Here is a 10,339-nt window from a genome sequence, read left to right as displayed (position 1 = left end):
TTCCCAATTGGGGGGGGGGGGGGGGGGGGGGGAGTGTTTTCTATAGGGCAGGGTCCCTATAGAGTGGGAGGGGGGGTCAGGGGCCCATATAGAGTGAAGGGGGTGTGCCATGGGGGTCTCTATAGGGTGAAGGGGTTCAGGGACCCCTATAGGGTGAAGGGGGTGTGTCATGGGGGTCTCTATAGGGTGAAGGGGTGTGTCATGGGGGGTCTCTATAGGGTGAAGGGGTGTGTCATGGGGTCTCTATAGGGTGAAGGGGTTCAGAGACCCCTATAGAGTGAAGGGGGTGTGCCATGGGGGTCTCTATAGGGTGAAGGGGTGTGTCATGGGGGTCTCTATAGGGTGAAGGGGGTGTGTCATGGGGGGTCTCTATAGGGTGAAGGGGTGTGTCATGGGGGTCTCTATAGGGTGAAGGGGGTGTGTCATGGGGGGTCTCTATAGGGTGAAGGGGTGTGTCATGGGGTCTCTATAGGGTGAAGGGGTTCAGAGACCCCTATAGAGTGAAGGGGGTGTGCCATGGGGGTCTCTATAGGGTGAAGGGGGTGTGTCATGGGGGTCTCTATAGGGTGAAGGGGGTCAGGGACCCCTATAGGGTGAAGGGGTGTGTCTGGGGGGGTCTCTGTAGGGTGAAGGGGTGTGTCATGGGGTCTCTATAGGTGGGGGGGTCAGGAGCCCCTATGGGGCAGGGGGGTGTCTCGCGGGTCCCTGTGGGGCCGGGGGGGCTCAGGGCTCCCGTAGGATGGGCCGTCCCGGGTCTCTATAGCGCTGCGGGGGTCAGGGGTCGGGTCGCTCAGGGGCGTGGCCCCGACAAAGCAGCCAATAGAGTGCGGTAACAGCAGGGCTCGTCAGCTTCTGTCCAATGAGGAGGCGCGATGCTAATAAGGGGCGTCTCTGCCCAATAGAAAGCGCCGGTGCTGCCGGCTTGTTTTTTTCGCCCTGTCCAATGAGCGCCCGGGATGCTCCCGCGTGAGCGCGGCGGCGGGCGGGCCAATGAGGCGGCGGCGTCTTGGCGGCGCTCTACCCGCCGTCGCCTCTCGATGGTCCCAGGAGGCGGCGGGTGCCCAAGATGGCGGCGGCAGCGGCGGCGCTCTCGCTGGCGGGCGCCGTAACGGCACCGAGCCCGGAGCTCCCGGCGGCGGCCCCGGGGCTGGGCCGGGCCCCCGAGGAGGAGCTGCCGGTGCTGGACCCGGCCGAGGTGCGGAGCCGCCTGGAGCGCAGCGCCCGCCAGTTCCGGAACCGGCGGAAGGTGCTGATCCGCGGGCTACCGGCCGACGTGAGCAACCAGGTGCGGGCCGGGGCCCGGGGGGGCTGAGGGGAGACCGAGCCCGGGCCCGCGGGAACCGGGGAGAGACCGGGATGGGGCTGAGGGGAGACCGGCACTAGGCCTGAGGGGATCGGGAAGAGACCGGGCTGGGGCTGAGGGGAGACCGGGCCCGGGCCCGCGGGAACCGGGGAGAGACCAGGCTGGGGCTGAGGGGAGACCGGGCCCGGGGGAGACCGGAGGGCGGTTCAAGCGCCCCCCGGGGCTGGGAGCGGGATGTAGCGGGGCGGGGGTTGAGGCTTTGGGGTGGAGATTTCCGGTAGGGACCGATCTGGGGGGATATGGAGGGGGGTGACGGGGAAGCCCGGCCCGGTACCGGCGAGGAGCCGGGCTAACGGGCCGGGGCGGATCCCGAACCGCGCCGGCTCCTGTGAGTGAATCTCGGGCCGCTCCTCGGGGCTCCGTGAACCCCCCAACCCCCCCCCCCCCCCGTGTCCTTTTGAACAGCTCCCGCGGGAGGCGCGGGGCTCCCCCCACCCCGTCCCCCCTCAGACCCGGCTCCGAGGAGGAGCCAGCGCGGCTGAACGAGCCCCGAATACCGGCCTGCAACGAGCCGCGGCCGCCTCGGCGCTCCCTCCGGTGGCGTTTTTTAATTCCCCTCCCTGTAAATGAGCGTTAATTACCGCCCGGGGGAGGCCGAAGGTCTGGAAACCCTTTCGGGGAGGGCAAAGTCTGGAGCCGGCGGCAACGCCGCTGCCCTCAGCAGCTGGTTTGAAGATGCTTATCAGGGAGGAGGAGCGACACAAAATGTGGTTCTGGGGCGGGGGGGGGGGGCGTAAAATCACCCTCGGGGTGGCAAATTGGGGACAGGCGAGGTGACACCGGGAGGAGGGAGGAAGATATTGAGGCCGAAGGGTTGGTTTTAGTCTCTTTTAGATGCGTCGGGGAGCGTCTTTGCTTTAAACGGAGCCTTTTCCCTCTCCCAAGCGCGGGAAGGGGGGAAATAAGTTCGGGCAACGCGTAGGGATGTGACAGGAGCAGCGCCTGGAGCTTCTCCTGAGAAGCTGACTCCTTTTATTTTTCATTTTTTTTCTTTAAAATCCCTCTGTTTATCCAGGAAGTCCACGATCTGCTGAGCGACTACGAGCTGAAATACTGCTTTGTGGACAAATACAAAGGGACTGGTGAGTAAGCTGCTCTGGCAGCGCGGGCGTCTCCGGCGACGGTGACCGCTCTCCCCGCGCCGAATCCAGCGCCGCGGCCGCGCGCGGGGGGGTTTTCTGTTGCGGGGGGTGGGGAAAGACCAACGCGTTTGGCGTCGCTTTTCCGTGGAAAATTAACAGCTGTGTGGTTTACTAACACCCCCCCGGGAGATTTTATACGCTGCGGCGTGGGATTTACGGTGTTTTTCGCAGCGGGGGGGGTTCAATCCAGCCCCTCTCAGGGGGCTGCGCCCGCCGGCGTTATCCCCCGCACCCCAAAATCAGTTTTGAGGGATGGAAAAAGCCGTGGGAGCTGCGTGCGGGTGCTGGGCTGTGGGGACGCCATCCCTGTCCCTCGCACGAGGCTTCACGAGGACGGTGTGAGCCCCCCGGCCGCCCCCTCGTTGCAAGGGGTGAATTTTACCCCTCATCTGTCGGGATTTAACCCTGCGTCTTCGCGTTTTGGGGTGAAACAGGCGCCGCGCGGCCTCACCCCCTCCCGCCTCTGCTCCCGCAGCGTTTGTCACTTTGCTCAACGGGGAACAGGCGGAATCGGCCATCAAAAAATTCCACCTGAGCAAACTGCGGGAAAAAGAGATTTCGGTGCAGCTACAGCCTACGGACGCCCTCCTGTGCATCGCCAACCTCCCCCAGCTCTACACCCAGCAGCAATTCGAGGAGCTGGTGCGACCTTTTGGCAACCTGGAACGTTGTTTCCTGGTCTACAGCGAAAAAACGGGACACTCGAAAGGTTACGGCTTCGTGGAATATATGAAAAAGGATTCGGCGGCCAGAGCCAAGTCGGACCTGCTGGGGAGGCAGCTGGGCACGCGGACTCTCTACGTCCACTGGACGGACGTCAACCAGTTGACGCTGGACCTGCTCCATTCCAAGTGCTTGTGCGTCGACAAGCTGCCCCACAACTACGCCGACCTCGAGGAGCTGCGGCGCGTTTTTTCCGCCGCCTGCGCCCCTGCTTTTTGCCAGGTGAGAACTGGGGGGGTGTGGCAGTGTTTTTCCTGGGGTGCAGCCTTCTCCAGGCTCTCAGAGGTCAACAGCCCGAAGAGCGGCTGCGACAGCCTCGTCTCAGCGCCTGAGCATCTCGCGTCCTGTCGCGGTGATGCCTTTTTTTATTTTTATTTTTTATTTTGGGGGATTTCTCTGCTCTCCTAGCTGGCCTACGGGCAGGACGGGCAGCTGAAAGGCTTCGCGGTGCTGGAGTATGAGTCAGCGGAGATGGCGGAGATGGTTCAACAGGCCACGGACGGTTTGCCGCTCGCCGGGAATCACGTCCGAGTCTCCTTCTGCGCTCCCGGCCCTCCCGGCCGCAGCATGTTGGCCGCCCTCATAGCCGCGCAGGCGACGGTGAGCCGTGTGTGTGCTGCTTCCTCCTCCTCCTCCTCCTCGCTCCCTCTTCCCTGCACAGCTTGCCGTCGCCGTGGCAGATGCCGCCGGCATTCCCGAGGTCAGGTATCCAGCCTGGAGCAGGCTGTCGCGGAGCAGCCGGCACATTTCCCACCGGATCCCCCACGGAGCAGCCGTCTGTTGCCTGTATCTCCTGCCTCCGGCCATCTCCAGCATGCTGATGCTCCCAAGCTCCGGTCACCCGGCACAAATTCCCTCCTTTTGCTCCCACCTCCTCGCACACCGCTGCGAAATTCAGAGCGGGAACGCCGGTTGTCGCCAAAATCCAGCGGCGTCTCAGCGCGGAGAGCTTCGGCGGGCAGGTGCCGCGCCGGCAGGGTCCCAGACAAACCGTGCGGCTGCCGCCGTGCCGTGGCTTTTGTCACCCGCGGGGATGGATCGGTCGTTTCCTCCCTGCCCTACAATGAGATATTTAAGAATGATGTTGCCGGGACCTGGATTTTGGGTGTTTCTTGCTGGTTTTGGGAGGGTGAGGGCAAATTCAGGGTGGTCTCTCGCAGGGGACGCCTCGAAGCTGGTTGTCTTGGTTTTACCGCGCTGGTTTTTGGTTTTTAAGGCGCTGAATCGTGGGAAAGGGCTCCTCCCCGAGCCGAATATCCTCCAAATTCTCAACAGCCTGGGAAATCCCGCTTCCCTCCAGCTGCTGCTCAACCCCCTGCTCCACGGGGCCGTCGGAGGAAAGCAGGGTAAGGCCGAACGCAGAGCGGAGGCCGGGGTGGGGGTTTTGGCCTCGCCGCAGCAGGCCGTTCCTCCGTTTTTTTCCCTCCAGGAATCCTCGGCGCCGCTCCCTCCGTGCCGCTGGTGACCAACCCGGCCCTCTCCACCGCTCTCCTCCAACTCGCCCTGCAGAACCAAACCCAAGCGCAGCAGGTACGTCGATCCCGGCTCCTCTTTGTGCCGCGGACGCCGATACCTCCGCTGTGCCGGAGCCCGGGGGGGTCTCCCAAACCCGACGGCGGGCCCGTGCCTCTCCCGCTGTATGCAGCCGCTTTGCCTCGTGTCTCTGCTCCGCCTCACGCACCTCCCTGGCTGCCAAAGTTCTTTTTCCTCCTCATTCTTCGCTCCTCAAGTGGCAACGAGAGGTTTAAAGCTCCCTCACGCCTCCTGAACCACCCAGCGCTTGGTTTTTTTCCTCCTTTTGCGAGGTTTTCTGTATTTCTGGTGTTTTCCGCTGCGTGTTCCGCCCTAGGAGGCGTTGCTGGGCAACTCTGCTGCAGAACCAGGTCCGGACCCAACTGCAGCAGAACAAGTTGACCCAAACCAGACGCGCTGCGTGTGTGGTGGCTGCGAGGGGTCTGGTGGTGACACCAGTCACCCCAGTGACCCCAGTAACACCACTTTGCTGGGAGAAGTGAGTCCTTGCTTCGATTTGGAGCTTGGAGGGCTCCGGCTCGGCGGCTCTGCCTCTGTCCTGCGGTTGTTGAGCCGGTCCTTGCGCCGAGCTCGCTGCGGGGGGAGGGTGAGAAAGGGGGGAGCCCCCCTCCCTCCTGGGCTCCCCTTCAATTTCCCGGTTCGGCAAACGTGAGCCGGCTTGGCTGGCTCCTTCCTTCCAGTGCAAACAGACCGGTTTTGACCAAAAATGGGTGCTGAACCGTGGCGGGGAGTGTCTCCCCGATGTTATTTCTGGTATTCGCTGCTTAAGGAGCCGTGAAATCACAGCCAGGGCTCTCCCCAGGCCTGCACCGAGTTTTTAGCCGACAACCGCCATCCGCTCCCCTCCAGAGCCACAGACCTGCCCCGAATGGGCTGATTTTGCTCAATATTAACCTCCTGCTGTCTCTCGCAGAAGCCGGGGCTCCTGGGTGACTCGCCGCTGAGCTCCCTGCCCCACGGCGCCCTGGGCTTGGCCACCGCGCCGGCACAGCCCCCCGGCCAGCTCCTGGGAGAGCTCTCCTCCGGTAAGAGCCGGTGTCGCGGCACGCCGAGCCGGGCGTCGCTTTGGGGGAGAAAGGGAGCCCTGCAGAGCTCACTGCTCTGTTTTTTTGGGGGGGAAAAACCACACAGGACACCCCCCTTCAAGGAAAGTTGGGGAGTGGAGGGGGCTGAGGTTGCGTTTTCCTCAGGGGGGACAAAGGGCTGGAATCGAGATGGGGGCCGGGTGCCGGTGCCATCCCTCTCCTTCTGTCTCCCCAGGTGGCCCCTTGCCCGGTGACATGGCACAGGGACATGTCAAATCACCAATTTTGCCTTCTGGAAACGTACCCCTGGCTTCTTTCCTGGGACCGGTGGGAGTAGACCGGGAAAATTCGGTGTTGGGGACACAAGTGCCTCAGCTCACCCCTCCTGCCGTCACCCCCCCGGCTCTGCAGGGTCTCACCACCTCCATTTTGGGATCTGTCATCAGCGGCCTCCAAAAACCAAAGCAGAGTGAAAACGGACCTCCCACCTCCGGGGTAAGGTCCCCTCGCTCCGGGATGAGCCTGTCCCACCTTGGGGGGGGCTCTGTGCTGTCACCAGGTGCCCCCCGACATGGTTTTGGGGTGGGTTTCTGTGCCTGAGCCCCTCGAGGAGCCATTTTGAGCCCCTGGAAGCCCTCGAGGAGGCCCCCAAGCCCCTCAAGGAGCCATTTTGAGCCCCTCGAGCAGCACCCCAAGCCCCTCGAGGAGCACCCCAAGCCCCTTGAAGCCCGTGAGGAGCCATTTTGAGCCTACCTGAGCCCCTCAAGGAGCCATTTTGACCCCCCTGAGGCCCTCGAGGAGCCCCCCAACCCCCTCAAGGAGCCACTTTTAGCCTCTCGAACCCCTCAAGGAGCCCCCCAAGGAGCTGTCTGAGCCCCTGACATGTTTCTCCCGCAGGTCTCGCTCCTGGGGGAGCCCCCCAAAGATTTCAAGATTCCTCTCAATCCCTACCTGAACCTGCACAGCCTCTTGCCAGCCAACAGCCTGGGAGGTGAGCGCCCTCCGCTCCCCGTTTCCCCCCCACCCCACTTGGGGGTGGAGAAGGGAAATCTCTCGGGACAAAGAATGAGAAACAGGGCATTTTGGGTGGGTTTCTTCCCCCCCTTAACAAATCTTTTACCTTTTCAGGTGCCACCAACAAAGGGTTTAACCTGAAAGCCGGTGTTTTGGGGAGCGTCTCCAACCCCCGGCTCTCCCAGCCCTCCCTGGCCGACCCGCTCCTGCCCTCGCCCGGGCTGGCCGGAGACAGCTACGCCTTCGACTACCAGCCGGTGGGTGGGAAGGGGGTTTTGGGGGGTTGGAAGGGGGTTTTGGGGAAGGCTGATGGTTTTGGGGGGGGTTTAGAAGGTTTCTGGGGGAGGTTGAAGGGGTTTTAGGGGGCTTAGAAGGTGTTTTGGGGAAGGTTGATGGTTTTGGGGGGCTTCAGAAGGTTTTTCGTGGAGCTTGGAGGGGTTTTGGGGGGTTAGAAGGTGTTTTGGGGAAGGCTGATGGTTTGGGGGGGGGTTTAGAAGGTTTCTGGGGGAGGTTGAAGGGGTTTTAGGGGGCTTAGAAGGTGTTTTGGGGAAGGTTGATGGTTTTGGGGGGCTTCAGAAGGTTTTTCGTGGAGCTTGGAGGGGTTTTGGGGGGTTAGAAGGTGTTTTGGGGAAGGCTGATGGTTTGGGGGGGGGTTTAGAAGGTTTCTGGGGGAGGTTGAAGGGGTTTTAGGGGGCTTAGAAGGTGTTTTGGGGAAGGTTGATGGTTTTGGGGGGCTTCAGAAGGTTTTTCGTGGAGCTTGGAGGGGTTTTGGGGGGTTAGAAGGTGTTTTGGGGAAGGCTGATGGTTTGGGGGGGGGTTAGAAGGTTTCTGGGGGAGGTTGAAGGGGTTTTAGGGGGCTTAGGTGTTTTGGGGAAGGTTGATGGTTTGGGGGGGGTTAAGAAGGTTTCTGGGGGAGGTTGATGGTTTTGGGGGGTCTTAGAAGGTTTCTAGGGGAGGTTGAAGGTGTTTTGGGGAAGGTTGATGGGTTTGGGGGTTTACAAGGTTTCTGGGGGAGGTTGAAGGGGTTTGGGGGGGCTTAGAAGGTGTTTTGGGAAAGTTTGATGGGTTTTGGGGGGTTTAGAAGGTTTCTGGGGGAGGTTGATGTTTTTTGGGGGGTTTAGGTGTTTTGGGGGAGTTTGAAGGGATTTGGGGGGGCTTAGAAGGTGTTTTGGGGGGCTTTAGAAGGTTTTTCGTGGAGGTTGGAGGGGTTTTGGGGGGTTAGAAGGTGTTTTGGGGAAGGTTGATTTTTGGGGCGTTTAGAAAGTTTCTAGGGGAGGTTGAAGGTGTCTTGGGGAAGGTTGATGGTTTTGGGGGGCTTTAGAAGGTTTCTGGGGGAGGTTGAAGGGGTTTTGGGGGACTTGGTGTTTTGGGGAAGGTTGGTTTTGGGGGCAGGTTGAAGGGTTTTGGGGGGTTAGAAGGTGTTTTGGGGAAGGTTGATGGCTTTTGGGGGGGTTTAGAAGGTTTCTGGGGAGGTTGAAAGGGTTTTGGGGAAGGTTGATGGCTTTGGGGGGGGTTAGGTGTCTTGGGGGGAGTTTGAAGGGACTTGGGGGGGCTTAGAAGGTATTTTGGGGAAGGTTGATGGTTTTGGGGGGGTTTAGATGGTTTCTGGGGGAGGTTGAAGAGGTTTTGGGGGGCTTAGAAGGTGCTTTGGGGAAGGTTGGTTTTGGGAAAGGTTGAAGGTTTTTTGGGGGGGGTTAGAAGAATTTTGGGGTGGGGGGGTATAAGATTTCGGGGGGGGGGTTGAAGGGGTTTGGGGGTGTTAGAAGGATTTTTTGGGGAGGATTAGAAGGTTTTGGGGGGGCAGAACGAGGTGGGGCAGCCCCTCTAACCCGTCCTCTCTCCGGGGAAGGATTTGGGCTCCCGGATTTTCCCCCAGACGCGAGACCACACTGGACCCATCCTGGGGGGCTTCGGGCACAGCAGACACAAGGTAAAAAGCCCCCCCCCCAGCACTTTGGAAGGGGTATAATGGGAAAGTGGGCCCCTCCACCCCCCTGTTTTGGGGATCCCCTGATTTGTCACCATTCCCCTTCCAGCTCTCCTCATCTCCGGGCTTCGAGCGGGGGGGTTTGGGGCCCCCCCTGCCCCCCTTTTACTCAGGATCCCCCAGTTCCTATTTCACCAGTGGCCTTCAAGCTGGGCTCAAGCAGAGTCACCTCAACAAGGTGAGCCCCCACCTCGCGTCCCCAAGGACGGGGGACCCCCCCCGTGCCCAGACCCCCCCTAATTTCTCCCCTTTTTTACCCCCCCAGGCCGTCGGGATGCCGCCATCGGGCTCCGCAGACGCCGTCCTCGCCTTGGGACCCCCCAGCCACTCGCACAACTCAAAGGTTTTAAAAAAAAAAAAAAAAAAACAAAAAAACCCAACCCCTACACCCCCCCCAAACCCCACTCTGACCCCCCCTCACACACTTTATTTTATTTTTTTTCTCTTTCAGACCCCCGGGGGTGGCCAGAAACGAGCTTTCTCCCACCTCCTGCCCTCCCCAGAGCCCAGCCCCGAGGGCTGCTACGTGGGGCAGCACTCCCAGGGGCTGGGGGGCCACTACGCCGACTCCTACCTGAAGCGGAAGAGGATATTTTAGCCCCCCCCCCCCCCCCCCCCCAAAAATCTTCCCTCCCCCCCTGTAAATCTTGTACAAATGTGGGTTGTTTTTTTGTTTTGTTTGTTTTTTTTTTTTTTAATGTTTAGTCCTTTTTCATTATCTTTTTTTCGAGGGTTTTAAAGTGATATGAAAGACTTGACCCTGGAGGACTGGGGGGGGGCTCAGTGCAGAGCACAACCCCCCCCCCCCCTCCCAGTGCCGTAGGGGGGTCCCTGAGACCCGTGCCCCCCCCTCCCACAGCAGTAACTGGGAGCTGCGTGTGTGTGTCCCCCCAAAAAACCACGCGCTCCCCGCCTTAACCCGCTGCTTGGGGGGGGCTCCCTGGCTCTGGGGGGGGGGGTGTGTGTCACAGCTCTGCACCCCCCCCAGCCCCCCACTCGCCTTTGGGGGGGGCTGGGCTGAGCTGGGCACCTCGCCCCCCCCCCCCCCCCTTTCCTCAACATTTCACTCGTGTGGGGGTTCTTTGGTTGGGTTTTTTGTTGTTTTTTTTTTAAAGACTGGAGCTGCCGCGATTTTACATTTTTTTGGGGGTAAAAGTTGCCTTTTTACTTTAATGCTCATTTTTATTGCCTTTTTTTTTTTTTTAAGGTTCCTCCCTTCCCGGCTGGGGGGGCTTTGCCTTCCCCCCTCCCCTCCCCTGCCTGGGGGGGACACAGCCCCCAGCAGGCGCTTTTGGCCGGGGGAGGGGGGAGTGTCCCCACCCTCCTTTCTTTTTCCCTCCCTCTATTTTTGGGGGATTTCCTGGGTTTTGAGTTGTTGCCCTGTTTCTACTGTCGATGCTGTCTGGTTTGCTGTACGGGGGGGTCCGTGTGTGTCCCCCCCCCCCCCGCCGGACCCTCCCCCTTCCCAAAGTTCTCCCCCTTCCCAAAGTAAAGCTATATTTATATCGTCTCTCCCCTGTTTGCTGTGACATCATTACCCCTAATGAGGTAG

General features: G+C 60.8%; 1 protein-coding gene across 1 annotated transcript; it reads left to right on the top strand.

The window, feature by feature from the left end:
- The first annotated feature begins 1,041 nt into the window (after positions 1 to 1,041).
- On the top strand, positions 1,042 to 10,253 carry RAVER1 (ribonucleoprotein, PTB binding 1). Its single transcript, XM_074810651.1, has 14 exons — positions 1,042 to 1,285; positions 2,379 to 2,445; positions 2,981 to 3,450; positions 3,637 to 3,828; positions 4,445 to 4,574; positions 4,658 to 4,758; positions 5,675 to 5,786; positions 6,022 to 6,281; positions 6,684 to 6,777; positions 6,915 to 7,057; positions 8,650 to 8,730; positions 8,837 to 8,965; positions 9,053 to 9,130; positions 9,239 to 10,253. Exons 1-14 carry the CDS (start codon positions 1,067 to 1,069, stop codon positions 9,383 to 9,385), a joined length of 2,223 nt encoding a protein of 740 aa, XP_074666752.1. The 5' UTR covers positions 1,042 to 1,066; the 3' UTR covers positions 9,386 to 10,253.
- Positions 10,254 to 10,339: the final 86 nt, after the last annotated feature.

The sequence above is a fragment of the Strix aluco genome, chromosome 38, assembly GCF_031877795.1.
Source record: "Strix aluco isolate bStrAlu1 chromosome 38, bStrAlu1.hap1, whole genome shotgun sequence".
Classification (NCBI taxonomy): Eukaryota; Metazoa; Chordata; class Aves; order Strigiformes; family Strigidae; genus Strix; species Strix aluco.
The sequence above is the reverse complement of the archived record's forward strand: the minus strand, read 5'-3'. Positions and strand labels throughout refer to the sequence as shown.

Coding starts and splice junctions, on each gene's coding strand:
- RAVER1 (XM_074810651.1), top strand. CDS start 1,067: ATGGCGGCGGCAGCGGCGGCGCTCTCGCTGGCGGGCGCCGTAACGGCA. Junction 5,787..6,021: donor CCTGGGAGAGCTCTCCTCCG/GTAAGAGCCGGT, acceptor CTGTCTCCCCAG/GTGGCCCCTTGCCCGGTGAC. Junction 9,131..9,238: donor GCCACTCGCACAACTCAAAG/GTTTTAAAAAAA, acceptor TTTCTCTTTCAG/ACCCCCGGGGGTGGCCAGAA.